The 27609-nt window shown below is 42.2% G+C and overlaps 2 protein-coding genes across 9 annotated transcripts in view; both read left to right on the top strand.

The window, feature by feature from the left end:
* GFPT2 (glutamine-fructose-6-phosphate transaminase 2) overlaps positions 1-12582 on the top strand; it is a 76182-nt gene extending 63600 nt beyond the window's left edge. For both annotated transcript variants that reach the window (XM_081185580.1, XM_081185579.1), the window contains 8 exons: positions 1602-1699; positions 3832-3952; positions 6296-6453; positions 6863-6977; positions 7609-7736; positions 8511-8678; positions 10233-10394; positions 11556-12582. In XM_081185580.1, the coding sequence (XP_081041706.1) occupies positions 1602-1699; positions 3832-3952; positions 6296-6453; positions 6863-6977; positions 7609-7736; positions 8511-8678; positions 10233-10394; positions 11556-11600 (995 nt within the window). In that variant the 3' untranslated portion in view covers positions 11601-12582. The remainder of the gene's footprint in view (positions 1-1601; positions 1700-3831; positions 3953-6295; positions 6454-6862; positions 6978-7608; positions 7737-8510; positions 8679-10232; positions 10395-11555) is intronic.
* A 4275-nt stretch (positions 12583-16857) lies between these two features.
* MAPK9 (mitogen-activated protein kinase 9) overlaps positions 16858-27609 on the top strand; it is a 39062-nt gene continuing 28310 nt past the window's right edge. For 3 of the 7 annotated variants that reach the window (XR_014005692.1, XM_081185638.1, XM_081185633.1), the window contains exon 1: positions 16859-17002. The gene's annotated coding sequence lies outside the window, so the exon portion shown is untranslated. Of the gene's footprint in view, positions 17003-20933; positions 21147-27045; positions 27200-27609 lie in introns of all 7 variants that reach the window. The other 4 variants (XM_081185634.1, XM_081185636.1, XM_081185635.1 and 1 more) reach the window with 4 other exon arrangements.

Here is a 27609-nt window from a genome sequence, read left to right on the forward strand (position 1 = left end):
CATTGCCACTATTCTTTTTTTTTTTAGCAACCTACCGTATTTTTCGCACTATAGGACGCACTTTTTCCCCTCCAAAAATGAAGGGGAAATGTGTGTGCGTCCTATGGTGCGAATGCAGGCTTTTGCTGAAGCCTGGAGAGCGAGAGGGGTCCGTGCGCACCTACCCCTCTCGCTCTCCAGGCTTCAGGAAGCTATCCCAAGTCTTGCAAGCCCGGTGGGATGTCCCGCGGGCTCGCAAGGCTTGCGGGCAGCAGCCTGCACCCAAAAGCTGGGGACAGCGGGGAGGCGCAGAGCCGCCACCCCGCTATTCCCCGACCTGATCTGGAGGCTGGCGGGGGGAGAAGCAAGCCTGCTTCTCCCCCCCCCCCAGCCCCACAAGCTCGGGGGATAGGGGGATGGCGAAGCGCCGCCATCCCGCTATTCCCCGACCTGATCTGGAGGCTGGGGGTGGGAGAAGCAAGCCTGCTTCTCCCCCCCCCCCACCATCCCCACAACCTCCAGATCAGGTCGGGGAATAGCGGGATGGCAGCGCTCCGCCATCCCGCTATTCCCCGACCTGATCTGGAGGCTGGGGGTGGGAGAAGCAAGCCTGCTTCTCCCCCCCACCATCCCCACAACCTCCAGATCAGGTCGGGGAATAGCGGGATGGCAGCGCTCCGCCACCCCGCTATTCCCCGACCTGATCTGGAGGCTGGCGGGGGGAGAAGCAAGCCTGCTTCTCCCCCCCCCAGCCCCACAAGCTTGGGGGATAGGGGGATGGCGAAGCGCCGCCATCCCGCTATTCCCCGACCTGATCTGGAGGCTGGGGGTGGGAGAAGCAAGCCTGCTTCTCCCCCCCACCATCCCCACAACCTCCAGATCAGGTCGGGGAATAGCGGGATGGCAGCGCTCCGCCATCCCGCTATTCCACGACCTGATCTGGAGGCTGGGGGTGGGAGAAGCAAGCCTGCTTCTCCCCCCCCACCAGCCCCACAACCTCCAGGCTTCAGGAGAGCCCCACCGCCAGCCCCACAAGCTCAGGGGACAGCGGGAGAGGCGCAGCGCGCCCTTCCCGCTGTCCCCCGACTTGGTTAGAAGGCTGGGGGGGGGGAGCCTGCTCCTCCCCGTCGCCAGCCCCGCAAACTCGGGAGACAGCGGGAGAGGCGCAGCGCGCCATTCCCGCTGTCCCCCGACTTGGTTAGAAGGCTGGCGGGGGGAGAAGCCTGCTCCTCCCCGTCGCCAGCCCCGCAAACTCGGGAGACAGCGGCAGGGGCGCAGCGCGCCCTTCCCGCTGTCCCCCGACTTGGTTAGAAGGCTGGCCCAGCCCCGCAAACTCGGGGGACAGCGGGAGAGGCGCAGCGCGCCATCCCGCTGTCTCCCGACATGGTTTGGAGGCTGGCGGAAGGCTTCCTCCTCCCCCAGCCCCGCAAGCTCCCAGAGCGATGCCAAAGCTGCGCGCCCCAGCCCCGCGCCTGGCGGGGGGGGGGATAAATTTTTTTTGCCTTTATTTCCCCCCCCCCCAAATCTAGGTGCGTCCTATGGACCGGTGCGTCCAATAGTCCGAAAAATACGGTACTCTGAACTAAAGATATCTCCTTGTTTCTGTTTCATGGAAACTACAGTTCTTTTAGGTGGCTTGAAGGACCATTTGAAAGAAATCAGAAGATGCAGGCGATTAATAATCATTGGTTGCGGAACCAGTTTTCATGCTGCAGTGGCTGTAAGTTCAGTATACGCTTGAACATGTAAGAAAGATAATGGAAACGTATGGCTACAGGGATTTTGCTTTTCTATTCTTATTTTATTTATAAAAGGTTTATTGATCAGTTTTCACAAAGCGGTGCTCAATAAAAATACATTGGACCTGCATAAATATACCATAATAAGCCCAGTTGTGTTTGGTGAGGTCGGGTGCAGCGCTCACCTGACCTCATGTTCCCCATGTTGCTGCTGCATACCAGAGCAGAAGCTGTGAAAGACACTTAGGGGTGGCCTTGCTGTACCCTGTGTTTCCTGCCTGGTTAGAGATAGAATACAGCCCCCAGTCAACAAGACTTGCTGGTAGAGGATGGCTGAGTAAAGAGCCTGTGGGCAGACAACACAGACCGCTTCCCCTCCCTGCCAAGTGACTTGATAAGGCATATCAGAAACAGCTGGGATGAGGGACAGCCTTGAGGCCTCAGAACTCCTTATTACTCAGGAAGAAGACATAGCGGATAGAGTGGTGGGTGGAGTCCTAGCTAAGACAAGCAGGGAGAAAATGCTTGGTAGTGGGCAGTGTGAGAGAGGTGTAGGGCTGCAGGCTAAGCTTAACTGATGTCCTGGCTGAGAAGCTGACTGAAAAGTGGCTGAAGGGACCTGGTGAGCTTCAAACAGTGCCTGAAGTGCACTGACATGGACCTCATAGATTAGACTGGGATGAGCTTTGATAATATGGCATCCTGAGCGAGGACAAAATTTGGCCTCTCTCCCCCCACCCCAAATTATTTCTTATTTTCACAATAATTCCTTTTGGTACAATTGCTTTTTTATGGATCTTCTCGGTAGCTACCTGGATAAATAATAATAATAATAATAATAATTTATTATTTATACCCCGCCCATCTGGCTGGGCCTCCCCAGCCACTCTGGGCAGCTTCCATAGAAACCAAAAATACACTAAAATATCACACGTTAAAAACTTCCCTGCCTTAAGATGTCTTCTGAATGTCAGATGTTGTTGTTATTTTGTGCTCCCTTGTCGGCTCGTGGAAAACCGCCCACACGACCTTAAATCCAGCACTGGAGTAGACCCTCCTGCCTCAGCCCACAGGGAGGTGGGATGGCTCTGGGAGGGAAGAGCAAGAAGTTATCTCCCCCCCCCCCATTCTGCTGCTCTACCCCGCTGCCTGCTTGTTACTTTAAAAAAATAATAGACAGATTAACATGGCAGAAAAAGAGAGAGTGTTCAGTGGATGCCTTGGTAAGAAAGAATGGCTTTCATTGCTGACAGAAGCATGCCACCAAAGATGCTCACCATATCTTTAAATAAAAATAAATAAATAAATAAAAATAAATAAAAATAAAATAAAATAACCATCCATAATCTAACATACCTGTAATTAGTGTGGGGTTGCTCGTGCGTAAGTTGCCGCCTCTCCTGGCTATGTTGCCTTGCTAAACCTTTCAGTCTGGGCAGCCCTTCACTTCGTGGCTGTTTCAGTCGCTAGCAGAATCCGTCAGTGGGCGTTTCTTAAACCTTTTCCAACATAAAAGTTGTTTGACGCCAAGTCTCCTCCTACTCTCCCTGCGCGGAAGTCTTCTGCGCAGGGAGGGTGTGGGTAGCGGAGGACCCGTGCTCTCCCCGCTGGTGTCCGGCGAAGAGTCCTGGAGCCCTCTCTCCGATTCCCCCATCTGCCCCCCTTTATCCCTGGTGTTGTGCTGATTTGCTTCCCCATCTGCTGAGCTGCTTCTCTCCCTGCTGGGCCCTTCTCCAGCATCATTTGAGAGCCTTCCCTCCGCCTCTAGCTCCGATGTCAGTTCCCTGACAATACCCTACAAAAATAAGAAGAGTTTTGCTGGATAGGATCAAAAGCTCATCTAATCCAGCATCCTTTTCTTACAGTGGTCAGCATTTACCACAAGTGGGATGTAAATGCAACACCACTCTCCTCACTTGTGATCTCGGCAAATATAGTTTATTTCGGCACAAGAAATGCATTGTGCTTATGCTGTATAACTTGACAGAATAGCTATTCATTTAAGAAATACTAGAAATAATCCATTGTTCTAAAGCTACTTTAAGGATAATTTTAAGTGTGCTTTATTTTGTTAAGACTGAAATTTGCTCTACTATCTTTATGTTGGTTACAGACCCGTCAAGTTTTGGAGGAACTAACTGAGTTACCTGTGATGGTGGAACTTGCCAGTGATTTTCTGGATCGGAATACCCCTGTCTTTAGAGACGATGTGTGCTTTTTCATCAGTCAGTCCGGTGAGCTTTAATCTATGCTGTATGTTAATCTTGGCAAAGTTTTTTATTTGGTTTTCAGATTTATCATGAGCTGGTGACAGCTTCAGAGCCAGTCTGGAGTAGGTTTTTTACACTCTCAAGTGAGATCAGGCATACCTGATTTCATCCTGAGTCTATGTCCCAGTCCCTTTCTCCATACCTAGGTGATAGATTCCTGGCTACATTTTTGAATGCTTTTTACTAGCTGAGCTTTGTATGTCAACTGCTACAAGCATATCACAGTAGAAATATAAAATAACATTCTATGACTACTCTAATTCGCTTTATGTGTTAAAAGGGAAATAGCATTCCTATGTCAAGGCTGTAAGATTTCTCTGTTGATCATGTACTGCAAAGGAAAAAGCAGGCTTTTCAGAGTTTGTAAAGGATGTAATAAGCAGAGTGTATCTGGTGAGGCAATTAGATAACAGTATAGATAAGTTAGGCCAGAACCCTCCTTTATTAACTAAAGAACCACTTGGCAGCAGAGTGACACTATATCTCAAGTTATCTCTTAAGAGTGAGAGGCAAAAGAACTGGTGCCAAATAGAGAGAGGACTCTTAAATGCTGCTTTTGTGGTATAGCAGGAGAGCATAGAGCAGAGGTGGAGACGTGTAGCCCTCCCATTGTTGCTGGGCTTCATTACCCCTAATAATAATAATAATAATAATAATAATAATAATAATAATAATAATAATAATTTATTTGTACCCTGCCCATCTGATTGGGTTGCCCCATTGGCCATACTGGCTGGGGTTGGTGAGAATAGTAGTCCCACAACATCTGGAGGGTCACAGGTTTTCCACCAGAGAGGAATGCTGCTTCTGAGGAATAAAAACACTATCAAAATGTATTAGGCTTTCTTAGTCCAGTGAGTTTTCATTTGGCACTAACTTCAGGTTTGCCTCTTTTTGTCCCTGTGCTATTTTTGCTGTGGTGTTTTTCTTTTTGTTGCTGCTAACAATGGACAATGGGGCTTACACAATGATAATATTCCAGGAAATAGAAGATACAGTATAAGCAAACATTAGTCACTCCCAATTACTCCATTCTTTTTATTTAAGTTTACATTTTAAGTATCTCATCAACCTAATTAGAGCAAAGTTGTCCTAAAGGATGCACATTTTCTGTCAGGCAACACTCAGGTTGAGGTCAAAGGGAGAACATGTAAATTGGTATGAGTGTTTTCAGGATAGAGGAACAAAGGCTGACGTGTAGACTTCAAAGCTCTTCTGCCAAGATGGGCACAACATAAGTATGAAATAGCTAAATTAGACCTAATAATGAAGCTTCGTTTTAATATAGTAAATCTGGGCATGGATAATGGTTTTTGGTTCGCTACAGGTGCCACTTAGCAATTGCTTGGATCACCAATTACTGTTCCTGTGAATAATAATGGTGATAATTTAAGACTGAATTGAATTTTCAGTCTGTGTGTCTTCATTTCCTTTCTGTTTGACTCCTCTTTTTACAATTTCCTGCCATTATCTTCCTGCCAATTTAAGATAATTATGCATCTGATGAAGTGGACTCTGGTCCACAAGGGCTTATGCGAAATGAAAATGTGTTCATTTCCTTTAAGGTACTACAGGTCTCTTTGTTGCAATTTAAGCATGTGATCTGCAAAATTTTGTAGATGAAACCTAAAGGTACCATGAACCAGTCTGAAAGGGTCAGGGAGGACTAAAGTACATTCTCATTCTATCGTCTGATCTGGTGCATTTGATTTGGACAATTAATCCAAACGGCTATTGATAAAAAATTTTTAAACCCTCTTTTCCTCCAAGTAGCTCAGCTTGGTATACCCCCAACCCAAATTTATCCTCAAAAGATGACGTAGGGTGTGTTAGGCAGACTGACAGTGACTGTTCCAAAGTCACTCAGGGTGGGGATTTGAATTTCAGTCTTCCTAGTATGACATTCCAGCATACTACACTGCACTCTCTTTCCTATGGCTCCAGAGCTTAGATTCCTGGTGTAGGAGGGATTTTCCTCTGGCTTTCAACAGTGCACCAGCAGCTGGGTGGATGGGCGGGAGAAGTTCTTAAAAAGCAAGCTGGAGGAGAGCCTGAGGATCATAGTGCTCAGCTTGTATTTAAAACATTGCTTCATATTCTGAACCAAGAAACTACAAATTGTGTGTCAATATCACCAACTCAGAACAGTATGGAAATGCCAGCCCACCAGGATCTTCTCTGAATGGGTTATACATTTCTAGCCATACAACCTTTTCAAGTCAATCTCTTCTGACTTTATATAATAGGTTAATAATTCTGCTGCAATTCTGAATGAAGCATAAATGTCAATATGTTCTTTTATTGAAGGGGAAACTGCTGATACATTGATGGCTTTGCGGTACTGTAAGGATCGCCGAGCTTTGACAGTTGGAATTACAAATACTGTTGGAAGCTCAATATCCAGGGACACAGACTGTGGTGTGCATATCAATGCCGGGCCTGAGATTGGGGTGGCAAGCACAAAGGTAACTGATATGTACTGTCATTGGTGGGGGGTTTTTCTTTGACCAAATCATAGGCCTAGACATTGCTGCATAGATTGCTGGAATAATAGCCTTGCATGGTGCTAGAGCACCATGTTTTATGACACTGTAGGATGCTGCCATGTCAGATCACTGATGGGTTCATCTATCTCAGTACTGTCAGCACTGATTGGAAGTGGTTCTCCAGGGTTTCAGGCAGAGTATTTTGCAGCTCTACTTAGAGATGTCAGGAATTGAACCTGGCATCTTCTCAGTGTAAAACATGTGATCTGCCACTGACCTATAGCCCTTCCCACGCCATCGTAATGTAAGAAATTATTTTGCTGAGGCAGGTAGTTTAGGGAGCAAACGTGAAGGAAGCCAAATTAATGTCTTTTTAAAAAATCTTCAGGCATATACCAGCCAGTTCATCTCTCTTGTAATGTTTGGTCTGTTGATGTCAGAAGACAGAATTTCCTTGCAAAACAGAAGACAAGAAATCATAAGCGGTCTGAAGTCATTACCTGGTATGCATGTTTTTACCATTCAAATGATATATATATATACTCCCATATATATATATATGGGAATGTTAAAATTCAAGAATATGTGGGCCATTTCAAATGGGATATGTAGAACGTTTTTCAAATTATTATGTGAGTGAGGAATATCCATAGCTTTTATTTTTTAAAAATTAAGTTAACCATTTTTAATCCAACTTTATATTTTGATGTGCTCATATTTTACTGTCATAGCTTCAGTTTGTACTGCATTGAGTTCAGAACCTTCAGGGAAAAAATAACAATTGAGAAAACAGTTTAGAGATAAAATGGAATAGCCTCTTGTTTAATGTCTCAAATCAAACCCCAAATTGATTTTTAAATCATCCTCTGTATTCACAGATGTGTTTAAAAGCTATTGAGTGTTCAGCATAGGGACTGACTGAAAATAATTTTCCATATCTTTATTCAAAATGGCCCTGTGTATCTTTTTTTCTTTTTCTTTTAAAGGAGCAAAACACTGTGCTTTGCTAGTAAATAAAATTAAAGTTGATCAATCTGAATTCATGCAATCCTGGCCACATCTTCTGTTTTACTAGTTTTGAAATGGTGGGCTCTGTAATACCGTAAATAATTATTGGTTTTAACCTGTTGGCAGAGATGATCAAGGAAGTACTGACCTTGGATGAGAAGATACATGATCTGGCACTTGAACTATATAAACAGCGATCACTTTTGGTTATGGGTCGTGGCTACAACTATGCCACATGCTTGGAAGGTGCATTGGTATGAAATCTTAATCTTCGTTTTATTTGTGATATTTTCCTGTTCTTTGTTTGGCATAATTGGATGTTGTTTGTTTTTATTGTTTTACCTGGAATATTTGCCTGTATTTTATCCCAACCCGAGATTAGCAGATGGGCAATTTAGGAATATGTTAAATGACTACATAATTAAATATGGTTACATCTGTAAGTAAAACATTTTTGCATACATTAGGTTTTTGCATATATAAAGCCTGCCATGGACAGAAAGAGTCCTTCCTCCCATGGAAGGCAAAGTCTGGATCCAACCCATTAAAATTTGTTCTTTTCAGGGGGGGAAATTGCGTATCTGATGGGTTTTGTTTCAAAAAACTCTTAAGAGCTGTGTACTGAACAAAGGGGTGTAGATGTTTCACTTTTTTCTCATTTTGAGCTCAGTACATCAGCTATTGCTCCCTTGCAGCTTCTGTTAATTAAATCAAGACTTGTGTGCAGGAAACCTCAAACATACTTTGAACTTGAATGAAGGTGGCGTTTATGATCTTAGATTTAAGGCATCTCTGATCTTCCTGTTTTGCATATGGGCATGAGAACCATACGTGTACATAGGTCAGGATCCAAAGAACCACATAACTTGTGAAATGTTGCCTGTGGGACTTCGGGCACAATGAAAGTGTCCTTTGGATTACAACAGCTGTCAGTTTTACCTACTTGCACTTAATTATTTTTGAACGTAATAAATGCTTTTTTATTATCCCAGTGCTTTGGTTGTGATCTTGTTCCATTTGCTTTGCAGAAAATCAAGGAGATTACATATATGCACTCTGAAGGCATTCTGGCTGGGGAATTGAAGCATGGGCCCTTGGCTCTTATAGATAAGCAGATGCCAGTTATCATGATCATTATGAAGGATCCCTGCTTCACAAAGTGCCAGAATGCTCTACAGCAGGTCACTGCTCGCCAGGTAAATTGCCTAGTAAGCATGTCACTTTTAGGACTTGATTGTGCATTTCCTGCAAGATGATCATTATGAAGGGTAGTCATAGGCAAGAGAAAGTAGAACTGTGAGGTCAGAAAGGGCAACCAAAATGGCCATAGGGATGGAGCCTTCCCATTCATAATAAATTTAATTTGTCATGGATGCTTTAGCTGAGATTCCTACATTGCAGGGGGTTGGACAATATGACCCTTGGGGTCGCTTCCAACTCTATGATTCTATATGTCTGGTTTGGAGGACATGGAAAGAGATGTCCTTTCCTCCCTTCTCTCAGTAACTCCAGAACTTGGAATCATTTAATGAAATAGATTGGGTGTAGAGATTAAGGACAGACAAAAGCAACCAGTCTTCACACTCTTCACAAGTTATGGAATTGCAGCGATAACCACTATATAAAAAAGGTAAAGGTTCCCTGACAGTTCAGTCCAGTCGCAGAAAACTCTGGGGTTGTGGCGCTCATCTCGCTTTACAGGCCGAGGGAGACAGCGTTTATCCGCAGACAGTTTTTCCGGGTCATGTGGCTAGCATGACTAAGCCGCTTCTGGCGAAACCAGAGTAGCACACGGAAATGTCGTTTACTTTCCTGTCGGAGCGGTACCTATTTACCTACTTGCGCTTTTTGGCGTGCTTTTGAACTGCTAGGTTGGCAGGAGAAGGGATCGAGCAACAGGAGCTCACCCCATTGTGAGGATTCGAACCGCCGACCTTCTGATCGGCAAGGCCAAGAGGCTCAGTGGTTTAGACCACAGCGCCACCCGTGTCCCATAACCACTAAATTAGGTATCTTTAATTGGCCATTAGAACTATAGTGCACAAAGTTTTGGATATAAGATGAGGTGGAAAGTGTCTCTCAGCAACTGTTGCTCCTCTGGACATTTTCAGCCTAGGGAAGCATGTGCTCAGAAGACACAGCTGCAAGCATATTATGCTGGAACTAGGAAAATACATTTCATGTTCTTAGGTTGTACATAACATTTGGTTTGATAAGTCAATATTGCACACATTTCAATTTCCCAAGGCCTTTTATTTATTTATTTAGTATTTTTCTGGAAAGAAAGGGAGAAAGTAGGGATTTTTTTTATAGCCCATGGGTTTGGAAATGTTACATCATCAGTAAAACTATGGAAGGTTTTTCCAGTAGAGGTTTGGCACTTGTCTTCCGTACTAACTTGTCTGCATAAGCTTCAAGGCATAACAATTAAAATACACGGAGTAGGTAATAGTTAGCAGGTGTTCTGCGATGTTAGTTCTTATATGGTTTTTATTGTGTATATATAATTATTGTGAAAGACTTCGGTATTTTTTATGAAATTTGTTTAATTTATAAAAATATTTATATACCGTTGTATCATAAAATATATACCACCGTGGTTTACAGAGATATGCAAAATGGCTTTCAACTTAAAATTTAGCTCAGTTGACATTAATTGCTGCATGTTGGCAAAATGTCTGAAATGCGGAGCAAAATATAGATGAAATGAAAATGTAACCTTGAATCAACTTTGATTTCTTGCTTTGCAGGGCCGCCCTGTTATATTGTGTTCTAGAGAAGACACAGAGAGCTCAAAATTTGCTTACAAAACTATTGAGCTTCCACAGACCGTTGATTGCCTGCAAGGAGTTTTGAGTGTTATCCCTCTACAGCTGCTTTCATTCCACCTGGCTGTTCTCAGAGGATATGATGTAAGTTACTTCTATATTTAGGCACTCCAATTAAAGCACTTATACAAACACACTTGGACACTTCCCCTGTTTCTTCAGACTTGAAACGAGAATGATTACATAGAATTTAAACAAAGACCTAGTTGTGCTCTCTTAAGATGGAAATTCAGTGCAAATCAAATTTAATTTACTTTTACCCTGCAACATAAGCTCCAAGTGCTAAAAGCAGAGAAAACAAGTTTACACAATTACAAAAATAGTTTTGGAGCGCATGCCATTTTTCTTGACATGAACATTCCCATGATCCAAGCTATAAGGAGCGGTTTGCAGCAGATGCCTGTGCGACATGCCAGCCTCCCCTTTGCCTTGCCCCACCCCTCTCAACGAGTGGCAGTGAGCAACTCAGCACCTGGGAAGCATGCATTGTGGCTCTGCCCCCTGAGTGAGCTGCTGCTCCTGCTACACAAGTGATGTCAGTCACTGACAGGATACAAATGTGCTCCACCTTCAGAATTTAGGTGGATGCTAAATGAAGAAAGGGTCCTGTCAGTTTTGTTGTTCTGACCATGGAATGCTGGATTGTCTGGTGCCAAAACTCCATTGCCAGTGAATACTTTCATTTTATGCATAATGCATAATCTGTTTTAATTGCTGTTGCTTGTTTTATTTGTTTTTTAACCTTATATTGTTTCTCTAACAATTGTTTTAATTTTTTTTGTGCCTTGGGAGTTTTACAACTGGGGCATATTTGCTTTTAAATCCCAGGTTAACAGTGTACACGATCAATTACACTACACAGTTTCAATGTAATCTGTCTCAAGTTTTCGTACATTTTCTCACATTTTGATGATAATTTTGCTAGATTATCTATAGGGATGATCCATAGCCGAAAAAGGAGGTAGGGAAGGAAGCAGAGACCCAGGGTTATGGTTCAAATACGGCAGTAGAGAGAAGACAGAAGGGAGAAGTGGTCAAGGGAAAGTGGTCAGGCAAAGCCAGCTGGGAAGGGATGCAGCTAGCTGTGGTTGTATTTCCAATACATTCTCAGAATTTGGGGAGGAATACAGCTAGTATAGTGATTATTATTTTTAGTCTGTTTTACTGAGTGATGCACATGAATTTCTTAAATGAAAAAGCCTCCTATAAATTGAATTGAGGATAATTTTCTTTTCTTTTCCCCAGGTGGATTTTCCGAGGAATTTGGCAAAATCTGTGACTGTGGAATAAGCATTGCACAGTAGAATATTTGTTACCCATAATCCAAAATTGAATTTCTGTCAGTGAGACTTTAGCAGACTGTTTTGATGATGCTGATTCTACAAAGCAAAGTAAACATAATTCTGTTTACTTAAGTGGGGTTTGGGGCTGTGGAAACCACAAAACAGTACAATGGATCTGTTGCTAACTGGAAAGTATTTGGGAATGTTTTGTTATTTTTTAATGTGATCTTTAATGTGCCTTTAAATATTTGTTACTTGCCTTGCACCTAAGTGCTCTTGCCACATCGCTGAAATAATAAAATTGCCAAAGAAAGGAAGAAAAAGCATTGTTTACAAATGGTTAATGAACAGTTTTCTATTTCTACGACTGTGCAATATATGTATATAACTTTTGAGTTACTGTGAATAAGTCAACACTATACATGCAGCCTGAATCCATACATGTTTACTCAGAAGTAAGTCCCTCTGAAATCAGTAGGATTTATTCCTTGGTATATATGCATAGGAGTGCTGCCTTAGTTCTAAATACAAAGTATTTATATATACACAAATGTATAGCATTTAAGTTATTTTTAGTATGTTGGTTGCCTGTAGTAGTGGGCTGATTTTACTAATTGTGTACAAGTTCTTTTACTGTTTGTGCTTTGTATTTTTAACTGGAATTCTCTTTCCTATTATATTAACCTTTCCTATTTACTGTTATGGGATTGTATCTGTATTTCCACAGATCCTTTCATCTATCTACACTTTACAACTTCTGCACTATTGTGAATTAAAGTTTCTTAAACATCATTCAGATTTAGTTGTGTTTTGCTGAAAATTTCCTTTTGACAAAATACCAATTTACTTGAGCCAAATTATCTTCATGTTCTTGAATAGTATTGTTTAACCATAGTAGGCTATTGGCTGTTGTGTGAGCTCAGTATGTTTATATTTAACTATTGTACAACCAAAACGCTATGCAATTAAATAGACTATTGACTGCAAAATGTTCTTGACTGAGTTTTCGTGTAGGTTATGGTGTGAGGGGGAAAGAAGTGATTTATTTGAGGAGATTGTGCTGGTCCTCCAATGAAATTGACTGGTAGCTTTAGAACAGACGAAAGGAAGTATTTCTTCACACAATGAAAAATTAATTGATGGAATTCACTGGCACTAGAGGTGATAATAGCTACTAGTTTTCAAAGCTTTAAAAGGAAATTAGACACATCTCACAGAGGATAAGTCTATCAATGGATATTAGTTATGATGTATGTATGAAACTTGCAGTTCCTGCAGGTCAACAACAGGAGAGGATTACTTTTTCATGTCCTGATTGCAAGCCTTCCAGAGGCAGTGGTCCACTGTGGCTGCTCTTATGTTCTTAATTAGCCTCGGCTCTGCTGTGATTTGATGCCGCCTCTTCAACCTTTTGGCCTGGCATTGTGGACACTGTCGGATCTACTGGTATAATTAGTTAATTTTATATCCTGGACCTAATGGTGGATAAGGTATAAGTAATAAATTCTTATTCTTATGGAGAGCAGGTTAGGGATGTGGGCTCTTTAGATGGTAATGTGTATTAGTTCAGAAAATAGTACGCTAGTCTTGCTTTGTTGAGGGGCCCTTTTTCTCATTCTGCTGTGTTCTGCTGCATATTTTGGCCCTGGTGGTGCCTCTGGATGAAGCTCACAGTATAGTCTTGGACAAATCAGGGTGAAGAAAAAAATTCTAACTACAGTATGGGGATGTTTCAAAATTTCTGATTACTATGAACTGACACAAAGTATCAGTGCCACTGACAATGCAGACATGTACGGTAATCATATTATGCACTTAACTGGTGTATCTTCAAGCTTCATGGAACATGTAAGAAAATGACTGTCCATATTTCTAGCAACTGTGTTGCTGAAGTTCTATCACTTCTTCACTTCCTAGAGAAATAAATTTTGCCACAAAGATAATTTCTCAATATGTTCCCATACTGCAGTTTTCAAAGTAGCAATTTTTACGCTACAGCTCACTGAAGAGAATAAGCAGTCTGTACAGTAATGTCCCTTTTTGGATAAAATTCCTTTAACTTTGAGAGACTGCTCATGATATATAGATTCTCTGCTACTTAGTGACTTCAATTTATTTAACTAGTTCAAGCTCACTGGCAGCCTCAAAAGCCTTGGGATTTGGGATAAAGTGAGCTTACATTCTTTGTTCCCCTGCAAAACCTGTTCCAGAATGTTTTTCCTTTAATTAAAACATCCTGTTCTTCTGATGTTTCTTCCTCTACCCCCACTACTATTATTTTTATCTCATAGTCTGTAGTGTTCAGTTTTTGCTGGTTCCTCAGGTAAACATCCTTAGAGTTGCCCGTGGATTCATTGCTGTGCCTGGAGACACATGTTGGCAAGAGCACTTTGCATTGACTGTGCCCATTTTTGTCTTAACTCCTGAAGGGCTGTCCCATAGAAGAGATTAAGGGTCAATCTGCAGACCTATTTTTTTATATTCACATATAATTAACATGTTCTGTATCATTTTGAAGATGATTTTCCAGAGTTTTATTATCTGACAACATTTTTACAAAACAGATTTTTTCATGTGAGTAAAGCAGCCAGAAGTGTGCTATGAAAGACAACCCAAATTCCTCTATCCCCCACCCGCTAAAGTTCGGTTAAAAACCTCTTCAATAAAACAGAATAGGTTAGTGACCCTTTATTGTACTGATAGTTCTGCTTTCTCATTTGGTAAACAAAATAAACTTTATGTTTGGACTAAAGGAGCTGTGGGACACAGGTGGTGCTGTGGTCTAAACCACAGAGCCTAGGGCTTGCCAATCAGAAGGTTGCCGGTTCGAATCTCCACGACGGGGTGAGCTCCTGTTGCTTGGTCCCAGCTCCTGCCCACCTAGCAGTTCGAAAGCACTTCAAAGTGCAAGTAAACAAATAGGTACCGCTCTGGCGGGAAGGAAAATGGTGTTTCCGTGCGCTGCTCTGGTTCGCCAGAAGCGGCTTAGTCATGCTGGCCACATGACCTGGAAGCTGTCTGCAGACAAATGCCAGCTCCCTCGGCCTATAGAGCGAGATGGGCGCGCAACCCCAGAGTCGGCCATGACTGGACCTAACAGTCAGGGGTACCCTTACCTTTAAAGGAGCTGTACAATATGATTGGTCAAGCCCCACTCTTACCTGTATGACATCAGGATTAGGGTGGCTGGCTGTGGCTTGCCCAAAATAACCTCGTGGGCCAAATGGGGAAGTCTGGCATGCCAAGAGGTTCCCCACACCTGATCTAGAGATAAAAAAATTAACCTCAGGAGCTGAAGCTCTCTTGCCTTGCCTCAGGGGACAGTAAAAAGGTAAAGGACCCCTGACAGTTAAGTCCAGTTGTGAACAACTGTAAATGGTTGAAGGCAGTATTTAACACAAAGCGTAAATGAATTTTAACATAATATAAAATAAACACCACAAACGGGGGGAACGATGACCCTATGGGAAGTGTGAATATCCTGAAAGAAAATGCAGAAAGAAAGAAGCAGAAACAGCTACTGAAGTACTGTTGTCAGTTGGCAACTTAGTTGAGTTTGAAAACAAAATTTATTGACCATGTGATGTAACATAATATTCATCCTCTTTGTAAAAAGAGGGATTTCTGTGACATTTGTCTTCCTCACAAATTGTATATGTTCAATTTGGAACAAGGAACAAATTATTAGGGTGTTGCCACAGCTAAGTGCAAATTCCCATGGGCATTACAGCATCACACATGGGCTTGATGCTGACCTACAACTGGTGAATTCATAGTTAACCTCATATTCACACTTGCTTTTGGTCTTGCTTTGCAGACATTTATTTGAGGAAGTCTATCAATGAATTGTTTCAGTTAGATTGTTCATGTAACACTGGTCACAGGTCATTTGCCAGAAAATATTTCTTTCCACAGTCTCCAATGATCATTACAAGAAGTTTGACACTTATTGAAGCATTAGATGTTTATTGGCAAGGATAGGGAAAAAACAATTCATACCTTTAGCAAAAACACTTGTTCGTAAGGTTGCAAAATTGTTACATTGGTCAGAGTTTTTAAAACATAGTAAAAAGTAAGCATTTAAATTAGCAGCGGTATATTTTGAATTAGGAGGATCAAGTCAGCTAATGAACAAATGGTTTAATGTTAATTGGAGTTCAAATAATATTAGCTAATACACAAAATGTCATATGAAGAAATCTTACATTCCATACAGTACATTCCATACAGTATGGAATTACCCTAAAGAGTTGCTATCTTTTACCCCCAAAGGCTTAAGTTACAGAAGGATAAATTATGTGGGTTCCTCTTATGTGCTGCTGCCCTTTTTGAAACCTTGCAGTGTTTTACACCAGTGATGTAAATTGTATAGTGTATAATTATGTTTTGGATCTTTATTGTTAAATGCATATAGAAAAAACTACCTTAAAGAAGCAGCCTTCTCTTTCCTGCTGATTTCTATTGTGTCAAATGAGCAGGATGAACATCTGCTTGGTGTTCTTTTGTTGCCAGATGAATCTCATGCTTGGTGAGGATAAAATTACCAGATGCCATTTTTCATAGAGGTGTTTCATTGTAATGGAAATAATATAGATTAATTTCACAGTTGGGTGTGCATTCCTCTATCAGTGGATGACGATGTTCAAACTCCTTTCCTCATATCTGATATACCAGCACGAGATTCAAATGTCACTGTCACTCACCCTTGTATGCCACACTTTTCCAATATCCTATTGTGGTAAATACGTAGCAGATTACCCGACGGCTCCAGCCCTTTGCTGGGATTGCAAAGTCCAGGACATTTATGCATATGAATACATTTCAAAAGCAAACACGTCGCACTTAATCCGTTCTCCTAGCGTTTTGATACATGAAAATGACGTTTCCACTGCTGTGCGGAGTGGGGCAACTAGCTGTGTGTGTCGAGTGCTTCATTCATGCTTAACGTCATTTCACCTCAGAGCGGAAAAACAAAATTATGTGGAAGCCTGACATCAGCCATGCGATCATTTGCTGGTTTGTCTTCTTCATCTAACAGTATTATACTAGGGAAACGGCCTTCCATATGTGTCACCCTATGTGAATATTGGATCCGCTCACTTTCGCACAGGCAGGTGACGTTACCTCAAAGCACACACCCCTCCCCCTCCCTCTGCCGCCCAGTCACCGAGGAAGGCGCTTGTCACTCCTTACCTTATATAGTGGCCTTTAACACCCGCCTCCGAAAGACTGGTTGGCCGACCCTCGAAGAATGTCGGCGTGGATTGGTCGCGGCGGCTGCCTGTCATCGCGCTCGGGGCCTGGTGCGGCCTGTGAGGGACCGAGGGAGGCCATTGCGGCTGGAGCGTCTCCGAGAGCTCGGTCAGGAATCGAAGCGGCAGAGTGGCTCCCCCGAGGGCTTCCGAGGAGGTGAGGCGGGCGCCGGAGCGGGCATGCTTTGGGCCGGGCGAGCTGTGGGTGCGGCCGAGGGATACCAGCGGGGCTGGCGCCGGGAGGAGGCGCCGGGGGTTGTGGGTGGGTGCGGGGAGCGTGGCGGCGGCGACCCCCGCAGACGGCTGCGTGATGACTTCAGCCCCCCTCCCCCACCCGGAGCTGCGGCTGGAAAGTTTCCCCGCCACCTTGGCAGCCCCCCTTCCTCCTCCTCCTGCCCCTGGCGAGGGGGTGGCGGAGGCTCCCGCTTTAGGCCCCGGCTGGGTTCAGCCCCCCCCCCTGTTCCCACCCCGCCAGCGCCCCCCGTTCCCACGGCTCGTTTTCGTCTCCTGAGCAGCCGCCCGGGGAAAAGCGGTCTGGTGCCGCCCGGGGAGGGGGGTCGTCTCTCAGGGGTCGCGAAACACGCAGGAGGTCCTTCCCGCCCCGCTCCCGTGGCATCTCCTCGCCTGACAGCATTGGGCTGACCCGGCTTGGCTGGTACCTGCGCCTTTCTCGCCTCCCTCCTGCTGCTCACCCCCTTCTGCTGCCGCAGTGATTCTCGTCCTTTGCGGTTTGTGAGCAGGAGATGCCAGGGATGGACCAGCTTCTTCGTGCTCTGACGCAGGGGTCGGACTGGAGGGTCCCGGTGGTGGTGGTGGTTTGTTATGAGCTGCCACCCTCTCTAAACACTGGCCTGGGAGCAAATCCCATTGAATCCAGCGGAGCTTACTTTTACTAAGCAGGCCCGCATAGGATTGCGTTGATGGAAAACCAAGCTCCCCAAGAGCACATTGGTCCTGCCCTTGCTAAGCTTTCAGATGGGCGTTTTGCAACAGTCCTGGTACACATTTTCAATGCCAGAACAGAGCTATCTAATCTGTGCTATGGAAGGTGGAGGTTAACAACCCAGCTCTGCACGTTTACTTGGAAGCAGAAGCCATTGATTTCTGTAGGATGTACTTTCAAGGAAATGTGTTTTGGATTTCTGCCCAAGCTTTCTTTGAATATCCCCTGTCCCATCTCGAAGGCGCAGTAAACTGTTCTTAAATTATTGCCAAAGGAGAGAGGGGGATCAACAATTCAAGCAGCAGTTATTGTTTAATGTAATTGAATAGCACATATAGGTTGCCACTAGTGCTCCTCTTGATGTCATACTTCTCTGGATAAGAATGACTGTGCTTTAGAATTAGTATGGTGTACTGTCCGCTTGTCAAATTGTTGAGCTTGAGTTGTGTTGGATTGTGTAATTATACCCCTTACATAGAGAAATTACCTTTTAAGAGAAGTCTGCTTGTTAGATCACTTTTCCATTTCATGTGCCAACACATAACTGAAATTATTAAGAATGCTAGCTAAAAGTTGCCTTCTAACTTACATGATACTTGTTGGTAGCTTATTTTGTTAAGAGCATTTTTTTGGTCACATATAGGGAACATGTTTTTCTTCTGCTTCTTTTTTTACTATTGCCCTTTATACATCCCTTCTTACATTTGAAAGTGCATTATTACCGACCTTGTATTCATGTTCTTGTGAGAAGGGTCTCTGTTTAGTCTTTTTTTTAATAGAAAGGGAAGGTGATTCTGGGGTATTTTTTACTTGTTCAGAATCAGGGATATTCAAATCCAATACATTTTCTGTTAGATATATATTGGAGATAGTTTTAATGTGAAATATTGTTTTGGTACTGTGATATGTTAAACATATACTGAGTTCCTCTGAAAGTAGGTAGGATGTAAGTTTTAAAAATAAATGTCCATAGTACAGTCTAAGCAGCTGATATACACGGTAGAACTGCACCTCTAACCTAAGAACATAAGATCAAACTAGAGGCCTGTCTCGTTCAGCATTTTATTCTCCCAGAAGTCAACCAGATGCCTATGAGAAGCTTACAAGAAGGATATGAGCACATTAGCACTCTCTTACTTGTGACCCCAAACAAAAGATATTCAGAGGCATACTGCCTCTGATACTGGAGGTAATGTCATGATCATATCTAGGAGCCGTTGCTCACCTCCCTGAATTTGTCTAAATACTTCTTAAAGCCATCCAAATTGATGGCCATCACTACATCTTGTGATAACATTTCCCACAGTTTAACTATGTGCTATCCTGTTTGTACATCACACTAAGCAAAATCATTGCTTAGCACAAATGTGTGAGTGTGCAGACTTTTAAAGAGGAGATTGAAGCTGCTGTATTCCTCACTGGTCATTCAACTGCTGTGCTAAGCTAAGCCTTGGTCATCCTTCAGACTCATGGTTTAGCTCTCCCAATCAAATCTTGAGCTGTTAATCGCAGGACAAACATTGGTTACTGCTCATGGTTAGTGTGCAGAGAACTAAAGCATGAGCCTAGGTTCACATGACACACTAAGCCAAGCCGTACTTTAACTCAACATAGCAGCAGATTGACTAGAGAGGGGCAAAGTGGCTGTAATGTCTTGAGAGTCCACACACTCGTGCATTCATGCTAAGCCATAGATTAGCATAGTGTGGCATTTGTACCAGATCAATTCATTGCTTTTCTGTTTTGACTTTCCCAACATTTAGCTTCATTTGATGAAATTTTTCTAAGAACTATGAGATGTGCAACTCTGTCTTATGCAAGTTCACTCAGAAGTCCCACTGAATTCACTGAGAATTACACTGAAGTGTGCATAGGATTGAAGCCATTTTGTTTGTTAATGTTTAGTTTAGAGCCACTTCGTAAGTTATGTTTATACACAAGTACAGTGGTACCTCTGGTTACAAACTTAATTTGTTCTGGAGGTCCGTTCTTAACCTGGAACCATTCTTAACCTGAGGTACCACTTTAGCTAATGGAACCTCCCACTGCCGCCGTGTGATTTCTGTTCTCATCCTGAGGTAAAGTTCTTAACCCGAGGTACTACCCGGTTAGCAGAGTCTGTAACCCGAAGTGTTTGTAAGCCAAGGTGTTTGTAACCCGAGATACCACTGTACTGAACATGGATAATAATATTTTGTGTTGTTGCTTTCCAGTATATTAATCACGGCAAAATTACAAATGATAATTTATAAATGGGTTGCATGTTATTCCTACAGACAGAAGTCGATTTCATCTAAGCGAAACATAATTAATAAGGTAGCCCTTACTTTAGAGTGCATGTAAAACCACAGCCTATGGAACTGCTAATATATCTGTGGCAAATAACCACACTCTTTTTCTGTACATGCAGTTATGAAGACAAAATGTACATCATGTTTCAGGGAGTAGTAGAATTAAACTGATGAATTCTAAACTGGAGCATATATACAGTAAATCAGATTTATTCAGGCATTTAAATATTTTTTGGAAAGTGTTGCTATCCAATTTCCTAGCCACACTGACAATGTGCATTAAATAAATCTGAATTGGGTAATATTGGGAGCCTCTATGTGCAGATTTTCATCATGTGCAAAACATTTTACAGTGACTAAAGTTAATTTTTGAACTATCTAAAATCTAATTCACTTCAGAAAATTTCAGTTGCATTATGAGTTTTTATTTCCCCCGCAATATAAGCCCTTTTAGTGTAATTGCAGGGATGCATCAAGGTGCCCAATACCTTAGTATTTCCTCAGTCATCAAATGAAAGACTCTTTGTACCTACAGCTATATGTGTGAAAGCTGTGTTGATATAGATAGTTGTTCTGTTTGCATAGATGGTAGCAGGTGAAGCTACTTGATGCACCCCCATTCCTGTAATGCTCAATGCAGGAGCAATAATGCCTGAATATGGCAATGGTAAGATATATATTTGTTGCATTTAATTATTCTAGATGACAGAAAAGGCCTTCAAATATGTACAGGAAGTTATAACAGAGTAAATGGAGGAAGAGGGGAGAATGAGGAAGGAAAACAAAAGAAAAAATAAGAGTATTGTGCCACCTTTAAGACTAATATTTGTATGATACAAACTTTTGTTCACTAGAACCTACTTCAGCACACAGAAAATGCCTATATAAGACCAGAAAAGCAGCTAGCCAGAAATCCTGTTTTACTAAGAGGCTAATAGAAAAAGTAAAAGGCTTCTATCAGGTGGACTGGCAGAGGAGAAGGAGGACTCTCAACACTTCCTTTGCCAGGTCTCTGTGCTGGGCAAGGTGAAAGGACTTGCATTCCTTGGTAGCCAGAAGAAAACAAGGTGAGCTGGAGAAGGAGGAAGGATGGAGTGACCCTTCTCTCTTTTGCTTACCTCCCTGTATGAAATTCCCTGCCCATGCCTGCATGAAAATTCTGCTTGCCTGTGGTAGCCAGACAAGACAGAATGATAAGTTTCACTTTTAAAAGATCTGTTTTTTCACTCTTATAATCTCCCCATATGCTATCAGATTCTTTCTCAGTACTTCTACAGCTGCCTATGTCAGTTTTAGACACTAGGGCCAAATTCAACTAACCTGATGTCCTACTGGCACACTAACCGCAAATTTGTTCTGTAGGGTCAGGAACACCCCCCCTTGAACTGTGGGTGGGTGGAGGAGAGGGGGGTTGTTGTTCTGGCAAGCAGAAATGCTTGTGCTGATGGAAGGATCGGAAGAGGAAGGCATTGAATTCCTCCTGCAGAAATTACTTTGACATGCATGAGACATTTTGGGCCCACCTATTAACAGATGGAGGAAAGGAAAAGATAAGGTGGCAAGCATGGTCTTGGGCAGTATTCTGTCTCAGTCAGCTGGTGGATGAATGATTCTCCATGTCAAAATGTTACCATCACATAGAAAACTAGATTTGGTGAGAAGTGCAGCTGCTGGGTGACCTTGGGCCAGTCACACTTCTGTGAAGTCTCTCAGCCCCACTCACCTCACAGAGTGTTTGTTGTGGGGGAGGAAGGGAAAGGAGAATGTTAGCCGCTTTGAGACTCCTTAAAGGGAGTGAAAGGCGGGATATCAAATCCAAACTCTTCTTCTTCTTCAAACTCTAGTCTTCTCCTTGATATGCTAGTTTTCTTTGTGCAGGATGAAGAGCTTTTAGTCATTTATGTCTGCTTCTGCAGCTTGGAATGATCAGGGATGAGTGTCCTTGCCACCTCTGACTGATGTGACAAACTCTTCCTCCTGAGCTTGGAGCTGGGGGCGGGGGGGGGGGAACTGTCCCTACAGTTGCAGCATGCTTTGGAGACATAATGTGAATATTATCTCTCCTGTATCCAGCTCCAAGTTTGAGGGGACTGTTGAGCCTCATTTGTATTGTTCTGTGTTTTGGGGCTCTCCAAACACCTTGGAAGCACAACATGGTGAGTTCCAGCCCCCTCCTGAACTTGGATCTGGGGGCTGGGGTTTGTTCCTTGTCGTGGGCTGTATTTTGTAGGTGTTCTGGGCACCTCAGAAGTTCAGTGCTACATCAGAGCAAGACTTGCTAACCACTGCAAATGGAACAGCCCAGAAAACTTAATATCAGACACACTGTTTATGATAACTATGCCACCATTTTGTAAATATTCCATGTTTAATAAAGTACAATGCATCTGTTGGCCTTTTGGCCAAATCTTCACCAGAGAAGGGTTGAATAACAGTTGCAGAGACTGAATGACCACCCCAGCAAAGGGGAAGTACTTTGTAATGTGCATAAATGTGATTCCTCTTTCTCTTTCCTTCACCAGTTTGTTTAACTTGGTGGTCTTCTACAGTGGAATCTATGCTTAAAACAGTGGTGTTCCATCCTGCTTGCAGATACCTAGCCCTTGAAGATAATAAAGAAGTCTGGATAAATCCCTAGACTCAGAAGTAAGCCCCAATGGGATTTATTAATGGGCAAAATAGGATTTCAGCTTTAAGTATACAGTTAATATGAAGACTGGTGCAGCTTTGTAAAAGCTTGAGATTATCCCCAGGTTACTACCAAAGCATAGCCTTTGGTAACTGCCAGTGTGTGCTGTAACTTCCAGTCAAGTAGGCAGCAAATGATGTGTGGGTAAGATGCTGGCACTGGGTTGAAAGTGTTATGAGTGTTTATTGTTGCTGGTTGTACTGGTGTGTGTGTGCAGGGTACACCACTAAGATCTGACTGTTTAAATTATAATGCCCAGTTTTTGCACTGGCTCTGTATTTAGCGAGCTTTTTTGTCTGTCTTTTCTATTCTATATTGCATGTATTCTGCAATGAAATTCTAACAAGAACCTTTGGTAGCAGTTGTCATTTTATATTCCACTGTGCCTTATTAGTTGTACTTTTTATTGACACTCTTTTTTTGCATTAGCAGTTTGTGTGACTCTTTTGGTGATCCAGAGCAGATAAGGAATGTTAGATATGTGCCTGGCTGACTGTATTGCAGAGAGAAGGGATCAACAGAATCCCAGGCAGGGTAATATTGACTCCCTGGAATACACTGGGGGAGGGATGATGTTAGGGAAAGTAGGCAGCAGGCACTTGACCACACACACTTACCTGTCAATAGAACCTAGGTAGTCATACCAACCCTCCCAGCTTGAAGTGCTATTGCTGAATGCCAGGTAGGTGCATAATAAAACATCTTAAGGTGCTAACCAGGTATGCATTACATAGAGCTGGGTGAGCCTGACTGTCCTAGCCTGACTGTCCCAGTAATCCAGTGTCCTTGGGTACCAGGGTCAAGGGAATGCACCTAGTGTTGGGTCATGGATACAGAACAGGGATCCTCACCCCACTGCCCAACAGCTTCCTTGGCAGAGCTAGCTGAAACCATCTTAGTGGTGATGCTGGGCACCCAGCTCTGTATGTCCATACCATCAGAACCACATGTAGCTGGATCAGTGCTGAACTGGTGCCTAGAAGTGATAATAGGCTGGATGAGGATCAACAAGCTGAAGCTGAATTTTGGCAAGACAGAGGTACTGCTAGTGAGTTGTTCTCTGGTCTGGGAAATGTTTTGGGTTTTTGCTTGTTTTTTTAAGAAGAAAGAAAAAGGCGATCATTGGACTACTTTGAAAATACAAATTTCCTTCCCCCTGAAAAAAGGTGGATTTTCAAAGGATATAAAATCCACACATCACCACGATGAGACTGACCCTTTTTTAATATGCATTAAACCTGCAGAGGAAATAGATTGATATGTCCGTCCCTACAAATGGCTACCTCTTTGGTGTTTCTGTTCACCTAGACTTATGCTTGATTTGATTAACATAATCTAAGTCAGAGGTTTGTGTTGTTGCTGTTGTTTATTGTGCCTATTTATTAAACCTTCATTTTTAAATTTGCTGTTTTTTTTAAATATGATAATTATTTTGGCTGATGGATTGTTTTTATTTATTGCTGTATAAACTGCTTTGTGAGTTTGTATGGTGAAAAATGGTCTACAAATGTTGGAAACAAGTAACGTAAATAAAATGGGGACTTCAAAGTTTTTATACCTCCTGAGACCTCAGTGTAACAATACGTTGACAGCTAATTTAAGCAAATTCTGTTATATCTATTGTACAGTGCTTTACAAGTCCGTGTATAAAAATCAGTGATTTTTATGCGAGTTTTATTAATCCCAGATTTAAGGACACTCCCTCAGTTCCGAGGAAAGGTTCTGTTACACAAAGTGAACACTCTTCCCCAATTCCTGGAATATAGGGAGTAGCCAGGAGAGCCAGCTGTCCTCAATATTGTGATGCTTCTCTACAGTGTGGTGTTAGTGGCAGCTGTTCTCTTTCTTTTCCCTCAACTTGGAGCTAGAATTTAAGACTAGGTGTGGCAGGTAGCCTCCATATCATTACTGCAGAGACTGAGCACGGACTAGTACTCTTTCTTTCCTACCAGAGAGGGAATAGTCAGTCATTATGTGGGACTCCGGTGGCGCTGCGGGTTAAACCACAGAGCCTAGGACTTGCCGATCAGAAGGTCAGTGGTTCAAATCCGCGCAACGGGGTGAGCGCCCGTTGTTCGGTCCCAGCTCCTGGCAACCTAGCAGTTCAAAAGCACGTCAAAGTGCAAGTAGATAAATACGGTAGGTACCGCTCCAGCGGGAAGGTAAACGGCGTTTCCGTGTGCTGCTCTGGTTCGCCAGAAGCGGCTTAGTCATGCTGGCCACATGACCCAGAAGCTCCCTCGACCAATAAAGCGAGATGAGGGCCACAACCCCAGAATCGGCCACAACTGGACCTAATGGTCAGGGGTCTCTTTACCTTTACCTTTATGTGGGTGAGGTTTTTAATGAATGGGGTTGGTTGGATTAATTGATCCTCTTTTTGTTTCTTTTGAATTATTTGTTGTTGTTGTTGCTGTTGCTGTTGTGGTTCTCCATCCTCATCCCACCTGACTCTGGAGAAGGACAAAAAAAAAGAAAAAAAAAGAAATCAGCATCCAAGTCTAGTATATTTGCCTGGCTTGGCAAATAGCACAGCTAGGCTATGTAAACACCGCAGTTTAAAGTGGATTAGATGCACCCCATGTGTGCAAGTTCTTTGCATCTTCATTTTTTTTTTAAATTTTTTATTAGTTTTACAAAAAAAATTAAACACAAACAAACATGTAAAAAGACATACAAACACGTATAGTTTCATAACCTTTTTTTTTCATAAACCTTGTTTCTCAGACTTCCCCATACCTCTCCTTTTCTGCATCCCAATGTCCAAAGAATTTTTAGCAACTCTAAATATTTCTGTCAAGTCTCTGTCCTTTTAGTCTTTCCTTCAGTCTAATCTTATATCGCTGTAACCCTTTCTTACTCAGAACCTCAACATTCTAGCATTCATCAAGTTTGTAATGGTCCTTAAGGTAGATTTTAAATTTCTTCCATTCTTCTTCCGCCGTTGTTCTTTGCATCTTCACATGGTATTGTCCTTATCCAAGTGGGAACCTCCACTTCCCCACGTTAATAATAAAAAAAAATTATTCAGAAGTTACAATACGGTACAGTTACAGTACAATAATTTCAAGCCTGCATTCATGCTACAATTGCTACCTAGTGTATGTAGTGATTTTAAAGCAACTTTGCAATGGTTTGAAGGGGAAAATATCTATAGCATGCTGAAGCCTGGGCCACACAGGTATTCTGCAAGATTGATTAACTGATTTAATGTAATTCATAAAATTTATGCACAACCTGAGTGTTTAAAAAAACCCCTCAAAGCAGTTTATGAAGAGAATAAAGCAATATAATTATCAATAAAAGCAATAAAAAACAACTTTAAAACTTTCAAAAAATAAAATCAGTAATAAACTAAAAACAGATTAAAGCATATATGTCTGAGTAGGCTTATATATACAAAAATGTTTTGGTTCTTAGGGTACTTAATGTTTTTTTTTTAAAGACATATGGGCTGCAATTTCAAAAGCAGTGTGAGCCTTGTCACCCCACATTTTTGAAGCTGATGCCCTGCCTCCAATATATTCAGCTGCTTCTAGTAGCATCTATCGTCTGAAGGAGAGCGGAAATGCACTTGTTTGGCTTTGAGCACCTTTTTCTTTGAACTTGGTGTGCTTTGTGTGGCTCACAGACCATATGTTGCCCACCTGAAGATTGGAGGTTATGTTTTACTTTTTACACCTAGACATGAAAGGACTTGCTTTTACTGAATGTGCCCAGTTCTGAACAGAGAAACATCTATGTTGGCTAGGGTATTATGTGTGTATTATGCACACAGATGTAAACACTCAGAAACTGACTTATTGGTATCTATGCCTGGCAATGGAAACTAAGTGTATATCACTGTCAAAACTACATTTTTCCAGTTCTGTAGTGGAATGTAATAAAACAATTTTGAACATTTCAACAGAGAGGTTTTACTTGTTTAAATTGTATTTTGAATAAATAGTGGAATGTAATCTAAACTCTTTAGTGAGGCTGTTTTTTTAAATTAAACTTGTAAATATTTTCCATTTTGGTTACTTTACTATAGTATAAGCCAACTAGATTAAAGCTCTGCTACTTACACAAATGTAATATTTAATAAACACTAATCAAATTTACCAAAAATTTTGGTCATATGTATTAATGATTTATAAGAGAGGCTGATTTGGCATCAGATTAAAGTTTTGAAGTTTCAATCTCCTATTCCTTTCTTACTTTCTTTTTCAGGCAAACCGCAGTTTACCTGCAGATCCAACTATGCTAACTGTGGTTTGTCTTTCCTTCCACACCAGAACTTTAAACCCACCAATTCTGCATTGGAGGGCAAGCACAATCCATAACCTGCCAATTTGGATGTTGCAGCAAACTATAGCTGGCTTTGACCTGATAACCATACCATGGTTTGCTATGTGTGAACCAGCTGCAAACGTATAATCATTTGGAAATGTGAGTTACCGGTACTTCGTTGCATGTTCTTTTTCTCTCCGTACCCTATAACTTTTCTTGAATAGTGCGTTGAATCCAGTTCATATTAATGATACTTCACATAATATCAACATATTGGTGGAGGAAGGGGAAGAAGTGATGATGATGATGATGATGATGATGATGGGAACAGAAAGGCTAAAGAAGGAAAGTTTAACACAAATATTTCCATGAAATTCAGATATGACAGGAGTATTTTGAGGTGGTATACAGTTGGGCAGGTTTCTTGAAGTCATCTAGGCCTTATTGCCAACTTAAAACATTGTTTTGACATAGTATAGTCTGGTGGTGTTCACCAGCTTCTGCAATTAATTTTATTTTCCAGTCCTTCTGTATTATGCATGTTGTGGGTATATAATTAACTTGAAACA

The sequence above is a fragment of the Podarcis bocagei genome (assembly GCF_964188305.1).
Source record: "Podarcis bocagei genome assembly, chromosome: 2".
NCBI lineage: Eukaryota > Metazoa > Chordata > Lepidosauria > Squamata > Lacertidae > Podarcis > Podarcis bocagei.